The following is a 16,849-nucleotide window of genomic DNA, read 5'->3' as shown; positions in this document are numbered from 1 at the left end:
TTTTTTTTTTTTTTTTTTTTTTTTTAAACAAATTACTTTTTCAGGATTTTTCTTGTTGTAGCATAGTTAGCATGCTTGATTAAAATGTGTCACCCCAATAATTTTTAGGATGTAAGAAGACTCTGTAAACTTTATCATGTAAAAAATATCTGTTAGCTTAAATGTGCAAAATATAACTTTAAATTAAAACAAAAAAATAAGTTGACTAAGAAGATGGTTTTAGCCTTTTTAAATTCACAGATTTTTGACGTATTTGTCCAAGATGCTTAATTTAGATTTCATTGAATTTCTTTGATAAAAAGCAGGTTTTCATGAACTTATTTAAAAGTTTTTTATTGTTTTTTTCTAAATTAAAGATATTGGGGGGCCGGATAGAGATTGTTCAGAGGGCACTTTTGGCCCTCAAGCCATATGATGCTAATGTCTGCCTTAATGCATGTAGGAGGACACGCATGTTTGAACACATTGAATGAATTATAAAAATAAACAAAAAAAGATTTCATGAATGATGCACGTTTAATTTTCAATACTTCGATATTGAGTTGTATACAATTACTAGATAAACTAATAGTTATGCATCGGTGCACATATTTACTAAAACTCACAAAAAGTAGTGCAGTATTAGCTTTTGATAGCAATGTTTCAGATACTGCTTGATAAAGAAAAATGCAGTTTAATTTTTATGTTCTTATCCAAAAAAGGCAAATACAGCCTGTGTGCATTTCACCACATTTGATTTTATGATATTCTTCATGTATTTAGGGTTTTACAAATTCACACACGTTTACAGCACCCCCTAACTAAAACACGTTCTCTTTGCTATATCATAATAAAATGCTGTTGTGTTTTCACCAAAATGTGTGACAGATCTCCAGAAATAAAGGGGCCACAGCTGATCTCTTTTGTTAGCTTTAAAGTTAAGTCTCTGGATTAAAAATTCAAACTAGCTCCAACTTCTGCCATCACAATCATAATGTCATTTTTGCACGGTTGAGATTTAATCTTAATTTACTCACATCATATATATTGTTTTAATGAAAAAATAATATATTTTTTTAACATTTCAGTTATAGATTGCTGTAATTATAGCGGAGCTTTAGGGCCACGCTAATAAAAAAAATTAAAAGCCATAAATTTACAAGAATAAAGTCATAATATTATAAGAATAAAGTCGTTGAGTCTTTTTGCAGCTATCGTTTTTTTTTTTGGTTTTGGTTTCTTTCCACGAGTTGAACCCACAACGCGACCTGTCATTCAATCCAGTAGGCGTGTCAGCAAATGACCAATCCGAAGCTAAATGAGTCATAATATTAGCCGAACTCCGACACGATAAAGCAGGTTTACCGCATATTAACTGTGGTAAAATGAAAAACGTTCAGCATCTTGTTAAGTTATACTTTGGTATCGGTTTTACTAATAAGGAGATAGTTAATCTGTGAGCGCATCAGATTATTATCAGTATCAGGACTTTGAACCTGCTTACAGTAAGGTGGTATGCTGATGGGCTGCAGCAGCTCTCTGCAGGTAAGGAACATTTAGCTTCGGATTGGTCATTTGCTGACACGCCTACTGGATTGATTGACAGGTCGCGTTGTGGATCCGACTCATGAAAAAAAATAAACGAGAGCTGTAGAAAAAAAAAAGCCTCGTACGACTTTATCTCGTAATATTATGGCTTTTGATTTTCTTTTTTTCTAGCGTGGCTGTAAAGCTCCATCGTACTGTAATACTGTGGTGAACAACGATTATGACCTTTAAGAGCAAACTTCCACTTCTCGCCACGAGGTGGCAGAATAATTAGGAAAAGGTAAAGTCTGCAGACGCTCATGGTTTCATATATTCATTGCAACCTCTTGCTGAAGGGAAACCTTTATCTGATTGGAGACATGCACTATCGTGTGTAACCTGAATGTGTTCAATACTTACTGTATCCCATGCCTTGAATGAAGTACTTGAAAGCCTCTGTCAGTTTGCCAGGCTGCAGAGTACAAAGACAGATGATCAGTCTTATTGTCATTAATAATCACTTCAGTTTACGTAACACAGACACTCATCCTGCAGCTTATGGCCCAGGATCGGAGATATGACAGCTGCTTCGAGCAGGTGCTGCTCAGATTACATTCTCACCACAGTGCCCCGGGTCTACTTCTTGTTAATGCTCTTAAGTGCCACCTTCGTACACTATCCACCCCTCCTCCCCACCTGAGCATCTGTGCTAATTGTCCAGCTCTGAGACGTTAAAAGTCTGCCCCACAAACAGATTCGGATACACACCTGGTCAACTTGGGGCATGCCACCACAATCAGCCATCTGCAGAGAAACAGAATGATTTTATTCTTCTAGCTATAACCTTGAAGCCCTGAACAGGTTTTTAGTGTTTCAATTTTAGATTTGGCTGATAAAAGGTGAACACAGGTGAACAGAAGTGGGTCACTTGTCGTAGTCTGAACAGGCAACGTGTGTATGCACGGACATGTGGAGCCACTGCAGCTCCGGTTAATGTGTCACCAAGTAAATGCTGACCCACTGGAAACTTATCAGCCAAAGCATTTCCATCAAGGCTCATAATCTGAGCAAAAACGGAGGGGCGAGTGGGAGAGAGGGGAGGAAGCGGGCCTCTCACCTTAAGCAGGGTGGTTTTTGTTGGGTCCAGTTTGGTGTTACATTCAACCTGTGTACAAAACAAACACACTCTTTTAAAAAAAGTTTTTTTCTTATCACCTAAATGCAGTAAAATAAAATAAAACTGGATGGTGTTCGTGGCCCTGCTTGAGCTGAAAGTAAAAATGGCTACACAAATCTCTTGACTTTAAGAGATTACATCTAATCTGAGTCACTTGATCTTTGTTCCCAAAGCCATTTTGGTTCAAGTCCTGTTAAATATTGTCCTGAAGAGAATGGAAAGCACATTCGCCACAAGTTCTCCAATTAACGCCCGTGAAAAGTTTAGTCGATGGCATCAAGGCATTGTTTCAATGCTTCTGTGAACTGTGTGAACTCACCACAGCGTCCACAGCAGGAGAACTGTCACCGACCACCAACAGAGAAGGGCACCTGGACGAGGGAGACAGTAGCATTTACTCTAGTATAACAGATTGTTTTTCAATTCAATTCAGCTTAGTTATATAGTGCCAAGTCACAACAGAAGTCATCTCAGGGCAGCTGCTACATGCATTTATTTACCTACGGAAACGGTCGAAGTAGGGATGCACGATACTGGATTTTTGGCCGATATGCCGATATGTTAAAGCTTATTTGACCGATAATCGATACCAATTTTATCGATATCAATTTTCCCTCCTAGGCCTACATGGCTTTCTCTGATGAGGAATTAAAATATTACATTATTCTGCATGGTCTTTGTCAATTTGGTCTGCTACCAAATGCAATGTCAAAAAAACAGCGCCTTTCATATCGGTGAGTTATTTTTGATGGAATGGCCGATGCCCGATATTTAACTTTATCGCTAATATCGGCCGATACGATACTATACGATAATATCGTGCATCCCCATGTCGAAGTGACTAAAAATGGGGTAAATGCTAAATTAACCATTCAGATTTGTTTAAGTACACAGACTAAGTTCAGCGGACTCTGCAAGTGTTTTGTTTACATTAAGTGCAGACCTGCATTTCGGAATTGCACTCAATATATCTGGAAAATGAGTGAATTACACTCGTTCAAACTGGAGAATGTGATACAATTCTTCTTTTTGTTTAAAGTTGGACTTCATATTTTATAATGATGAATTGTTGCTGGGCATCAAAAACAACCAGGTTGTGTTTCTTTTCTTCTTTTCTCTCTGTCATATAAATGAGAGATCTTCACACGTGTTATTTCACAGTTTACCCTTTATTACTTTTTGTTGAGCAGTATTTGTGATTTTCAAGTGATATTCTGTGGAATTTTTTTTTATAATAATATGTTATCACTTTGAACAACCTCGCTTTGGAAAAACAGAGTATCGTTTTGACCGGACTGACAAACTAGCGCCTCGCTGACATCAGAAATAAATCCATTTTTAAACAGTTTATAGCAGTTCATGTTAAGATTTTTTTAATAAACCCTTACATTCCCATTACTTGGTGATTTACACTGAAGTCCACAGAAGCAAGAGCTTGCTGTGGCACTTCTGGTGCAGCTTAGGACACTTGGAACAGGAATATTATCTAAATTCTGTCAGAATAACCATAAAGTAAATGCAAATTTAAAAAAATGGCATTTTGCATTAACAGCTATGAAACTGTTGAGAACGGAGTTGTTTTAGGATAACAATTCACTTGTTAACATTTTGGCTACCTGTTTGTTAGTTGGTCAATCAAGTCAAAATAAACTCTCCAAACTATCTTACATCAGGTAAAATATTAATTGTTCACAAGTTTTGCACAGAAAACCACATATTCTGAACTGTATTTTGTATAAACTTTGACGCAGCTCAAACTTACTTGAGAGTTCTGGCATTGATTCCAGGGACAGGCCTCTCAATTTCCAGATCCCTTCGGCTGTAGAAAGATCATTACAACAGCAGATGTAAATAAATACTTATATAAAAACTACTTCATCTGAACTGAACTTAAAATTTCTGAATCTGTCCAACAGCTGTTGTACCTTTCATAAGACTTGACGAAGAGTTGCAGGTTAAACTGGTTCATGTCGTGTATGATGTGGTGGCGGTACGTGGCGATTAGGTCTTGGTTGTGGCTGATCTCCGTCTGTGACGATGAAAATCCAAGCCCCAACAAAAGCTCAGCTCGTGCTCGTTTTCAGTTAAAGACGCTGCAACTAAAATATTTGAAACTGTACCTTTCCAAAGAGGTGGGTGATGATCATGTCTGGCATGGCGTGAGCCCAGCCGCTGATCTAAAATTAAACGCAAAGTCACATTTGGTTGCAAACCTGTTCAAAATGTTGCTTTTAGCGAGTTCTGTGAGTGTGCGTGTTGATGCGTTACCTTGTGTGCAGCCCAGTCCATCCATCCTTCAGCACATGGGTTGATGTTGATGAGCATCAGACCCTCCACCATGTTTGGGTAGTCCAGCTAAAAAACAGCATAAAGCAATAAAGATGTATCAGCTTTTCTGAATGTTGTGCCATACACAATTCTGTGTTGAACTGCAAACAAGTGCTCTTTTTGAATTCTTCACTGCTTTGTAGGGATGCACGATATTGGATTTGTGACTGATATCCGATATGCCAATATGTTTAAACTTATTTGACCGATAACTGATATCGATATTTTTTTCCCCTAGACCTACTTACAGAGACTACATAGCTTTCTCTGCTGTAGAATTAAAATACTACATTTTTCTGCACGGTCTTTGTCAGTTTGACCTGCTACCAAATGCAGATGCCAAAAAGGCAGCTGGAAATGATGTAACACTTCAACTTGGATTATGTTTAATGTCAAATTTATTTGTGACATGTACTCTCACTAACACAATGACAAACACTCGAACAGTGCAAATTTGTACATTTTCACAAATCTAAACTCAACCTGTTCACAAGCGACAACTGTAAGTAGTAGTGCATTAATAGACATGCTATCTATTACATATGCTATCAGTTTCCGACACTGTAAAAAACTTCCACACCACCGACACTTTCTTCTTCCTGTCCTGCTGTGATCAGATCAGGTAGGCGCGCGTGACGTTATAACGTTGTGCCGGTGCTGCAGGAATCCATGTCTCTGGGTTGTCATACAAAAACAGCGTCTCAAAACGGCGCCTTTTATATCTGAGTTACTTTGATGGAATGGCCGAGGTCCGATATTGAACATTATCGCCAATATCGTCCGATACCGATATTATGCCGATAATGTCGTGCACTGCTTTGTGCCATTTTTTTTATTTTTGGGGGATCTACTTTATGAATGCAGCCAGTTGTTTTCATGCAAATTTGAATCAGCTCTAACATCTTACATAAATTGTAATTTTTACTGTCTTTAACGTCAGATAAAAGCAAAGTCTATGTCTAGTCGATTATACTGCACTGTTATCTACACTAGCAGCTACAGCGGCTGCAGGAAGGAGTTAAACGTTGTCTTTGTCGACCTTCTGTCAACTAAGTGAGACGTCCTACTGAGAACGGTGTTATTGTTGAGCCAATCGTGAACATTCCTCTGGCCTTTATGGCTCAGCAGGGCTCAAACAATAAGCAGATTGCCAAAATAAGCAAACAAAGCAGCAGCAATCCTCATGATCTGGCTCTGCTAATCCAGGATTGATTAAAATTTGAATTCTGAAGCGTGAACGTGAGCGTAGCATGTTGGCTTACGGCGAATCTGGTCAGGACGTAGGCTCCGGCTCCAATGCCCATTGCGATGACGCTCTTCAGCCTGTGGTGCACAAAGTTTCAGGGGTACTGTTAGAACAACGGGTTAGAAGATTCCCTGAATATAACAGTGACATGTCCGCGTGAAAACTCAGGCTCAATTTACCCAAAGTGCTTCAGCACCTGAGGGAACGTCTCAGCCAGCTGGTCCATGGAAGGGTACTCGTATCTGGAAAATAAAATAAAAACGGTTACAAGTGTTTATCTCAATAATAAACAGTCTTATCACCAGTCTTATCGCCATATATGGCTCGTTCTTATGAGGGTTTCATTGTGTGCATGATGTTAAAGGCAGCAATAAGATGAGCCAAAGTATCAGCATCAGAGCCGAGAGTTAGCAGACGAAGATAAACACCCGTCCCCAGAGACAAATTTGTCAAATTAGGTTGCCTTAAGTCTTTCGGCTGTTGAGTCAAAGGTCGCAGACAGCCTGACACACATCAAATGTCATGTGGCTCACCCGGTGGAGAAGGTGTTGGCTCCTTCATGCTGCCCCGGGGCGTCGACGTGACAAACGGCAAAGTGCTGCATGATTTCTGCCATGTCTTCATGGTTGAAGAGCGTGTCCCAGCAGGTTTTGTCTGGGAAAGAACCAGAACAGTGGATAAATGGCACACATTCCAACTAGAGCTGGGGAGGAAGGGTGGAGGGGTTCAGATGCTCTCTTGTAAGCGACTTAATATGAAACACTCAGCTCTGTCAGCATATCCTGAAGACACATGGTACAGGTGATCGAAACTCCACGGGGATTTAGGAATGACAGATGTTGAGTAAGTAACGGGGCTTACGGTTCAGTCCAATGTCATGGAAGGTGAGGATGACTGGTCGGTCTCCTTTGGGAGTCCCCTTCATGGTGCAGCGAATTCTTCCATGAGGAGTCTCAACATCGTGCTCCTGTGGATGCAAGCAAACAGAGAAGTATGAACAAAACTTTGAAAAGGCACAAAAAGGTAATCAGGCGGTTTTTCCAAGTCCAACATGAACACGGGCACATCATTTCAAAGATTTCACTGCATTCCTCCCCAAACTGTCCACAGAAATCTTTACTAAAACGTACAAGAACTCCGATCGCAGGTCGCCTGATCCGTGAACGTTCTAAAGGCTCTACAGAGCGCGCATGAAAAGAAATCCTGCAGTGTACTCACACTGACTTCTATCTCAGCAACAATCATCTCCACATCAGAATCCTCCAGAACCATGCTTGCAGAAGTTGTTTGCGGCTTGCTACCCAACACTGTAGCCACAGCTCCTCGAGCTACAGATCTAACCCTCACTAAGCCTCTGATGTTGTTCAGCCCTGCGACTTTATACTCTAGCTGCTTACCAGTTGGCTTAAGCTCCCCCAGCCTCCCATGGTGCCTTGCAGGCCGGTCAAAACAAGCTAATTCTAGATGAACATATCCTTAAATTGGATCAGCCAAAGTCAGGCAGAGCAGCATCCACTGCTGCACTAACATGGGGATGTATGACTGAATGATCAGTAGGAAAATGCACTGAGGGCAAGATGGCAACTACTGTTCAGCATTATTTAGGAATATATTCTCAAAAAGGAATCCTGTTTTTTTTTTGTTTTTTTTTAAAGATTTTAATGACTTTTATGACTAAAGAGTTGAACAAAAGCAGATTTGATGAAATTTACTGCCTGCAACAAGCAAGGCTACTACTGCAGGGTGTGTAATAGTGCACAATACTTTCAGCAAGAAAATGTGTTTGCATGACTGTTTGAGCAAAGACGTTCACTGTTGAAGCTAGAAGAAAACGCCATGATATGGTTAACCTTGCTAATCACAGGTCACCAATTATCAAGCTTAGCCCCAGATTCCTGCCCTGGATACTCTTGAGTGATTCAAACAATAAGTGTCAGTCTGCCTTATCTACTGGATTTCTACTCAAACCTTTGAGTGGGAAAAACCAACTAGAAGTTGGAATTTCAGATATTCAGATTCCTCACCAGCCCTGACCTCAAAATCCAACATGGCGGCCTCGTGCCTTAGAATGCTGTGACAACTACAGTGGTGGATTTTATATTTTCCCTTTTTTTTAGTTTGCATCGCATTAAATCACACATTTCTCTAACTTATAGTGAATATTGGGCAGAAATTCTGGGGGTTCGGGTGGGTCAGAACCCCCCAACCCCGATGCCAATTTTGGAAAAACAAAGACAGACACCACAAAAAAAAAAAAATTTAAATAATAATTTAAAATAATCATTTAAAATATAAAATTAAGCATATCCTCCATTTATGTAGGCAGAATGATGCATTTATGCCTTTCAGAATTGTGCCCACCCCCATCAGCTCAACAATGGTTCAGTCCACTGATCCCTGACACGAGGACAGAACACCTAAACTCTACTCAAACCACATTTTATCTTTTTGTAGAAGAAAACAGTAATATTTGTTCATTAATGTTTAAAATAATCTGATCAGTAGAAATAATAGATCCTGTTTCATTTCATTGGCTCATAATTTAGATGGAAAAACTCCACAAAAACAAACAACGTGTCTGAAGAATGGTTGTCTGATGCAGCAGATATATTTTTTAATTGGATGTAAGTCTTCTGATTGTAAACATGTTTTATTGTGTATTTATTTAAAGCTTGTAAATCTGCTACAAATCCAATGATCGAAAAAGCAATTTGAACAAAACAAAATTATCTTCAACATGATTCCAAACCATCTTTAGACTGAGAATAACTGCAGTCGTATTTTACGTTCGTTAGGAAATTTTTCACTATAATTCACCTGCAAAGTGAGAACAAATCTTAAACTCTTTAGTGACCGCAGCATTTTGTTTACATGTTTGCGCTGCATCATATGAACGCTGCATGTCTCTTAGTGGTCGTGACTCATTTGTTCTTTTGGACTTTATGATGGTGCATGCATGTCAGATGTTTAGCAACATATTTAGCAGGGGCAGAAAGTCAGTGCTCTAGTTAATTTAGTTTCTGACAATTGTCTACCTGGTGAACATGGAATGTTTAATTTTCATTTATCATATTTTTTGCAGTATAAGTCACAGGTTTTTTTGCATAATTTTAATGCCCTGCGACTTATAGGCTGAAGCGACTTATTTATGGATTTTTCCCATATTTATAAACCAATTTTTGGCTGAGATATGACTGTTTTCATTCATTTTGACTGAAATTTTTTAACAGTACCATTTTCAGCCTCCAGATGGCAGCAGAGTGGTAAGGCATGTTGTTTCATCATGTAATAGATAAATGTGGCTATAATGACAAATTCCAAAAAGTTAAAGACAAAAACAACTGAACTTTATTTATTATACTTTATATTTTATTGTTTTTGTCTTGAACTTATTTGAATTTACCATATTCTGGATGACTGAGAATCTTCACCAGTTATTAATGACACAATCGGCTTGCCGTATACTTCCACTTTTGTTCTGCTCGCTGCCTGAAGCAATCGTCAAACCAGCTTCATTTCGCTGCACCGTCCTGGCGAAATGCAGCTAATTTGACCATTAAAGTGCATTTATTAAATAAAAGTTCAACCGAGACACACCTTTGCTATAATTTCAAGCAAACAAATTATTGTTTTTAGGTGTTAATCTGGTTAAATTCTTGTTAAAAGTTGTTACAGTCCTCCCGTGCAAAATAGATACGACGTATACGGCAAAGCAGCATATTTATGGATTTTTCCACTTTTTTAGACATATTTGGACTGATGCGACTTATAGGGCGGTACAACGTGTACAGCAGAAAATACGATACCTTGTTATTAGCTTGTGTCGTTAATTAAAATTAGCCTGGTCACTTGGAGCATCAATAAATCCCACTTGCTTGCACCACAAACAGTTAAGTTGAGCGTGTCACAATTCTCAGATCTGTTTCATTTGTTAAAATAAAAAGATTCTGCCTTCATCACTTGTTATGATTACACTTTTCACAGTCCAGCTAGTATAAATTAACTTTTTTAAACAAAATTTTCGTCCTAATCAAGATACAAACAGGCTCTTTGAAAGGATTAAGCATCACTCTTCACACTATATGCTTCAGATCAGCTCAAAATTAGGGCTGCACGACATTTGGAGAACAGGCAGTCAGTTGTGCTAAACCCACTGCCCTCTTTTCCTACAGTCCTCTGACGCACACAACTACACTGAGATTTAGAATTTCGTCTTCGTTCTCCTAAATCAGCTGTGGGGATTAACGCTAGTGGGTTTCAATCTGATCACATATATCAATAGTACCCCATTAGGGTGTGCGATTTATTGCAACACTTTGTGAGGTTGATACACAACAATCATCTCTCCTAACACTGACCCTGCATCGGTGTATGAAAGTCTCTTTACGACACTTTAAGAGGTGTTTATCATTTGTCAAACATTTACAGCCTACCTTAAACTACTTGTAAAACACCTATAAAGTTTTTATACGGGTGCAGTAGTCATACAAAGAATTCCCCGAAAACCAGCTAGTCAAGCTGCTTTTGACCAATCATAAGTAATCGATCCGGTCACGTCCGACAAGACTGAGCTTTCAGAAAGTGAGCAAAGAGGTGCGCAGCAAAACTCAGCTGCATCGAAGTGGAGCTCATGAAAGACTCCCTGATTTCAAAGTAGATGGATGAACTCAGTTTATAGCAATGCTTTAGACACAGCACAGATACACGTTTATTTCACCTTAAAATCGAAGCGCAAAGTGACGCGACATCACTTCCAGCAGATAACAACATTAGTTGGTCCCTAATTCAATTTATGTCCAAATAAAATCACAGCAGATGAGGAGTCATCATCATGATTGATGACTGGGCTGCAGAAATCAGTGGCTGGGGATTACTGTTCACATCAGGTACCAGAAAAAGATGAGTCATGGTTTGTAAAACTAGCCCTTTACAAACAAATTCTGTCAAGTTTGCTTCATCTCATTGATTGTAAACCCACTTAGATCAATAATACGTTTTAATTTTTGTGTTTACCTTGACAACAAGCTGCTGCACAGCTTCTCTCAGGCCCTAAAAGGAGAGAACAGAGAAATGAAAGTGCAAACCTAATAAAAACAAATTATATAATTTCATATCCTAACTAGGGCCTCACCCAGTTAATTAACCAATTTTCATACTGGATGTTTGATCCACAGCACAATTCTGTATTTGCAGCTAAATGATCAGTAACTGAAGTCAACTCTTTGCAAACTCTTAAGTCAAAGACGATAGCTCACCTTCATAAAGCGGTGTCTAAAGTTACTGCTGTATACGTTATTCTAATAGGTCAAAATACATTTTGAAAAAAAACATTTTTACACTTGCACTGACGTTCAGCTTACATACCGGTAGTTCCCTGTCCACCAGCAGGGGTTTGGACTCAACTACTTGGATCTCGTCCATTTCAGCGAGCTGTAGAGTCTGGAACAGAATGGAGATGTTCGAAATGTTAAATAAAATAAAAAGCTGCATAGAGATGATTTGTGGAAACAAAGGAGTTGCAAAAATATTTGTCAAAATTCCAGATTGGGATAAAGTGTGTTCTTCGATAAACTTGTGTTTTATGTTATTTAAGGGAGGAAATTGCGCCGAAGACAATAAAAATATCAGATTGTTGGAACTCTGTGGGGGTGGGGAGTAATCTGGGCTACCAAACACAGCAGGAGAAGCAAATACACAGAAAAACCTGCAGAGACTTGCAGTTGTGACCTGCAGCGACACGAGGACCAGTAGAAACACTATCAGGACGTAAAACCCAGTAAAGAAGACCTTCGGGCAGCTGGCGGACAAATATGGAGCTCTAGGAGAAGACAGGAAATGTGATCCGACCTGCTCTGACCCCCCTCTGAAACTTGCTTAGAGGTAACAACAGCAGAAGCTGATTGTCAACAGAGCAGGATATTTGTCTCAAGATGGGGGGTGCGTTTCAGGAAGGGACACTTTGACCGGAGCATTAGAAAGAAAAAGAAGAGGAGAAAACAGAAAAAGGATGGAGGAAAGGAGCCAAGCTGTGTAGATCACACTGCTTTGTTAGAAGAACATGCAGGCAGTGACTGTGCATGCAAATCAAATTATTCAGCTAAGAGGACTCTTTGTCTACCAGCCTTGGTCACCCTGAGGGTTGGGGGCGGGGGGCACCACTGACCAAAACACATCTACACAAACAGGAAGCGAAATAACACCCCGGACTGTTCCCAGCTACACATTCCAGCTACTTTTCAGTCTCTGCCATTCTTGTTTTTTTCCAGTCTCTAAGAATGCGCTCTCCATCTTCTGAACCACAGAAAGTTCACCTACTTCTAAAACTGCTGAGAGGTCGTCACGGCAACCTGCAGTAAGCAGAGGTGACTAATTCTGTTTAAAAACACGGGAACACGCCCCAAAACACACGTGTCCACGCCTGCCCCTGCGACAACAGCCGAAGAGGAGGATCAAACAACAGGTTCGATTGTCTGCAGAGCCCCAAAGATCGGGCACCACAGGAGCTTTGTTGAAGAGGGCACGAGACCGGCCCACGCCGAGATTCATCAAGTCATGTGAGACAGAAAAGGAACGTCTGATCTGACTGAAAGAAAGGAGGCGACTGTCTGATCCCTTTTCAGAAAGTGTGTGGATTAGGTCAATAAAACCTGAACATGAGCAATAAGAAGTGAAACAGTTCTTTTGATGTAGGGTTCTGCACTGAAATTATGATGAACCATCAATATCTTACCTGGTGAAGATTGCTCTTTGCCTCAGGTTTAAATCTGACTGGATTTATGACGAAACTTAGAACATGTTCAAAAGATTCAAATTGTCTCTCAAAACTGTCCCAGAGTTGTTGCGGGCATCTGGATTCTCAAAGTCAAGTTATTCTAGAATGGAAGAGCTGTGTTTGTTGTCAATATGCATGCAAACTCCTGACCAGTTTTGCCTGGAGTTTAGTTAAATTTCCGGGGATTTTGTTTTAATATAACATTTAAAACATGTCATTAAGTGTGACTTCCAAGCATAAATGTGTGTTTTGTTGCTAATGTTATTGTAGCCCATTGGGATATCAGCTCCAAATTAAAAAAAAAAAAAACTCAGGCATTTCAACGTTGTATTACACAGCTATATCTGCAGTTTTCAAAATCTCCTTGCTGAAAGTGCCTATGGCTCTTTCAACAAAAAGAAAAGGTGCTACAGCTAATTGCTAATGCTGTTATTCTCTGTGCATAACCCCACAAAGCAAAACTCACAGCAATGCAATGGTTTAGCTTATCAATACAGTCTAAATTAAGCTCCTTCGCCACACTGAGGCTGCTCAAAGAGCTATCTGTAGCAGGTAAGATATTTATAACTTTGTTCACACAAACCCACTTTACAGAATCTGAAGTTACACTATAATAAAATAAAATGATAAATTATATATAATTAAGTAAATTATATTATATTAAGCAGACTTTTTTGCACATTTCTCCAGCTGTTGGGACTCTGGCAGCAGCAGTTTGGCTGAGATGTAGGTCACCTGCTGCTTTGCACCTACAGTGCGCTGAGCTCGAGTTTCACCTGGCTGAAAGGAGAGGACTAACGGGCAAAGGTCCAGCTCATTAACTCAAGCACTAATATACAGGTGTACTAATACCAAACATTACAAATACACACAAAAGTTTCAGCCGGGTACATTTGTTGTTTCTAATGAGGTTTTCCCTGTACATGTAACTTCATCATGAGAGAACGGTGGCGCCTCTAGAACCTGGTCAAACCTGTTATTTTGGATAGAAGATCACATACTTAGGGAAAAATGGAGGGGAAGGAAGAGTTTTGGTCTGGCAGAAGTGAGACAGTTATGCAATCGTGACAGGAAACAGAGGGAGGATATGATGAATTTCTGAGCATCTGAAAAGTGTTGCCTCAAACAAACACACACAAAAAAACTACCAAACCTCTGACAACATGCACGTTTATGCTTTAAATACACAGATGTTTTCATGTGGAACACCAGAGTCATGAAGTTATCTGGAAGAGGAGTATGAACAGATTAATTTGGACTTTGACAGTGAGTTTTTTAAGTGCCAGAATCAAGGCCAGGCCATGATCTTCAGTTTTACCACCACTGTTGTCCATCTGCGGACACAATCACTGCCTCTCTAATCTTTGAGAACTCACTTAATCTGTCAAATCCCTGGTTCTGAAAAATCTGCACAACAGCAGCCGAAGGGCTCCTGCTTTAAGCTGTCAAAGACCTACTTTTTTGTTGTTGTTGCAGACAATAATAAATATATTTACTTTTGCTGCAACTGTAAACAAACAAACAGGGAAAAAACATGGCGTTTTTTTTTTTTATAGCAACAGCTGTTGTTTACATCCTGAGTCATCAAAAATCAGGGATCAAATTAATCTCACAGGATTAGACACATGTCAACAGACCCACCCCCTAAAAAACAAAACAACAACAAAACAAAAAAACAGTTTTGACTAAAACTATAAATATAAACTGAAATGCTACAATTCCCTTTGCACTTTTTCCACCCAGCATCCCATTTGTTTTAACATTATGGCAAAATAAAATATATAAAAAAATAAACTGTGGCAACAGTTTCTCCCAAAACGAACATTATTTTAACATTTTAAAAAATAATTTTGTGAGTTGTTTGTGTTTTTTCTTTATGTGCATGTAAAATACAGCTTCTTGTACAGTTAAAATGTAAATGTGAGCAAAGTAGTGCACGAGATGATAAATAGATGTAATTTAAACCCAAACATGCTTATCAACTAAAGTTTCTTTTTCTGATCTAAAGAGTGATGTCGGACGTTTTACGCGCGAACAAAAGAATAACAACGAGCTGCGCGAGACGCACGCTGCTGCAGCCATGTGCAAACCACACGTTTTCCCTTTTCTTATAATAATAATAATAATAGTAGTAGTAGTAGAAGAAAAATCATTCCGATCCAAAATCCTACCTGTAGCTTTAACTACGGATTGTCCTGAGATGAACTCTAAGGTCCGGGCTGACTCTGGGTCTGCTTTAACCTTCCGCTCCGTTTAAACTGCAGAAAGCCTCGCTGTGTTTATAAGGTGGAGGCGGATGTGAGTGTGTGTGATGGTGCAGGGGTGGGGGGAGTGTTTTAAGAAGCATTGATGATGGTGTAAAGTGGGAGGGGAGGAGGTGCGGGACGGCCCACTTCCTCACACGGATGTCTTTGTTGGGCAACATCAGCTGGGGGGAGGAGGGGGACGGTGTTCACTCTCCTCAGCGGTTTGATGATGATGATGATGGGAGTGAGAAACGTCACAGCTGGGACTCAGCTCCACGTCTGAGTTCATATCAAGCCGAAGTTCTGGACTGTCAGCTCAGAGTATGCGTTGTGAACGACCCTCAGCTACTACCACGCAGAACTTTAGCTCCATACCTGCGTGGCGTTGAAGCCATTCTTGTGCTGGCTGATGTCGATGAGCTGTGGTGGCATTCTTCAGTTTGATTTGAAAGCAAATAGATATAATAATATAAAACCAATATAAGTTTCATTAATCAGTACATCCATCCATCCAGCCATTATCTTTTACCAGCTTCTTCCATTTTAGGTCATGGGGGTCGCCGGTGCCCATGTCCAGCAATCACTGTGCGAGGGACACCCTGGACGGGTCGCAAGTCCATCACAGGGACACATAGAGACAAACAACCATTCACTTTCTCACTCACACCTAGGGACAATTTAGAGTTACCAATCAGCCTAACATGCATGTTTTTGGTCTGTGGGAGGAAACCGGAGCACCCGGAGAAAACCCACGCATGCACGGAGAGATCATCAGAGTCAGAGTCAGAGTTTCTTTATTGTCATTCGCACCTCATGTGGTACATGTGGTGGAGCGAATTTATGTACACAGGGTCCCAGTTACATCCAACAATAAAATGTCTAAGAAAAACAGTAATAACATCTAAGATATGAACTAAGAAAAACATCAACTAAATATACACTAAGCACTCATAACATAAAACATTGAACATCAGCACAAACATGAACATGAGTCTGTGAGCAGATGTGCACGCATGAACACATCAACATTAAAACAGATCAGCAGCAACATGAAACAGATCAGCAGCAACATGATATGGTTTTTCACAGTGATTATTCTAGTTAGAGATTCATGAGTCTAACAGCCTCAGGGTAGAAGCTGTTCCTCAGTCTAGTGGTTCTACACTTAATGCTCCTTAACCTCCTTCCTGAGGGGAGTGGGGCAAAAAGTGTGTGTGCTGGGTGGGTGGGGTCCTTCATGATGCAGGTGGCTTTTTTCCTGCATCTGGAGGTGTAGATGTCTGTGATGGTGGGAAGACTGATTCCAACAGATTTCTGTGCAGCCTTCACCACTCTCTGCAAAGCTTTTCTTTCTGCAGCTGTGCAGCCTCCATGCCACACATTGATGCTGGAACATGCAAACTCCACCCAGAAAGGCCCCTGGACCGGGGTTTGAACCAAGGACCTGCTCGCTGAGAGGCAGCAGCTCTACCAGCTGAGCCACCGTGCTGCCGTTGTTTTTATTCTATTCTATTCTATTCTATCATATTCTGTTCTGTTCTATTCTATTTTGTTCTTTTCTATTCTATTCTGTT

General features: G+C 39.9%; 1 protein-coding gene across 2 annotated transcripts in view; it reads right to left on the bottom strand.

Annotated features, from left to right (window-relative positions):
• The window catches only part of ndrg1a (N-myc downstream regulated 1a), a 17,844-nt gene extending 2,497 nt beyond the window's left edge, over positions 1-15,347 (bottom strand). The window contains exons 1-15 of one of the 2 annotated variants that reach the window (XM_037693119.1): positions 15,201-15,347; positions 11,622-11,696; positions 11,271-11,306; positions 7,119-7,224; positions 6,791-6,911; positions 6,437-6,499; positions 6,274-6,334; positions 4,952-5,038; positions 4,804-4,860; positions 4,609-4,712; positions 4,446-4,502; positions 3,003-3,054; positions 2,624-2,671; positions 2,275-2,310; positions 1,927-1,978 (exon numbers count right to left, since the gene is read on the bottom strand). In XM_037693119.1, coding sequence (XP_037549047.1) covers positions 1,927-1,978; positions 2,275-2,310; positions 2,624-2,671; positions 3,003-3,054; positions 4,446-4,502; positions 4,609-4,712; positions 4,804-4,860; positions 4,952-5,038; positions 6,274-6,334; positions 6,437-6,499; positions 6,791-6,911; positions 7,119-7,224; positions 11,271-11,306; positions 11,622-11,678 — 937 coding nt within the window. In that variant the 5' untranslated portion in view covers positions 11,679-11,696; positions 15,201-15,347. Of the gene's footprint in view, positions 1-1,926; positions 1,979-2,274; positions 2,311-2,623; positions 2,672-3,002; positions 3,055-4,445; positions 4,503-4,608; positions 4,713-4,803; positions 4,861-4,951; positions 5,039-6,273; positions 6,335-6,436; positions 6,500-6,790; positions 6,912-7,118; positions 7,225-7,475; positions 7,628-11,270; positions 11,307-11,621; positions 11,697-15,200 lie in introns of those variants that run through there. The other variant, XM_037693120.1, reaches the window with a different exon arrangement.
• Positions 15,348-16,849: the final 1,502 nt, after the last annotated feature.

Source organism: Nematolebias whitei, chromosome 19 (genome assembly GCF_014905685.2).
Source record: "Nematolebias whitei isolate Nwh7 chromosome 19, NemWhi1, whole genome shotgun sequence".
Classification (NCBI taxonomy): Eukaryota; Metazoa; Chordata; class Actinopteri; order Cyprinodontiformes; family Rivulidae; genus Nematolebias; species Nematolebias whitei.
The sequence above is the reverse complement of the archived record's forward strand: the minus strand, read 5'-3'. Positions and strand labels throughout refer to the sequence as shown.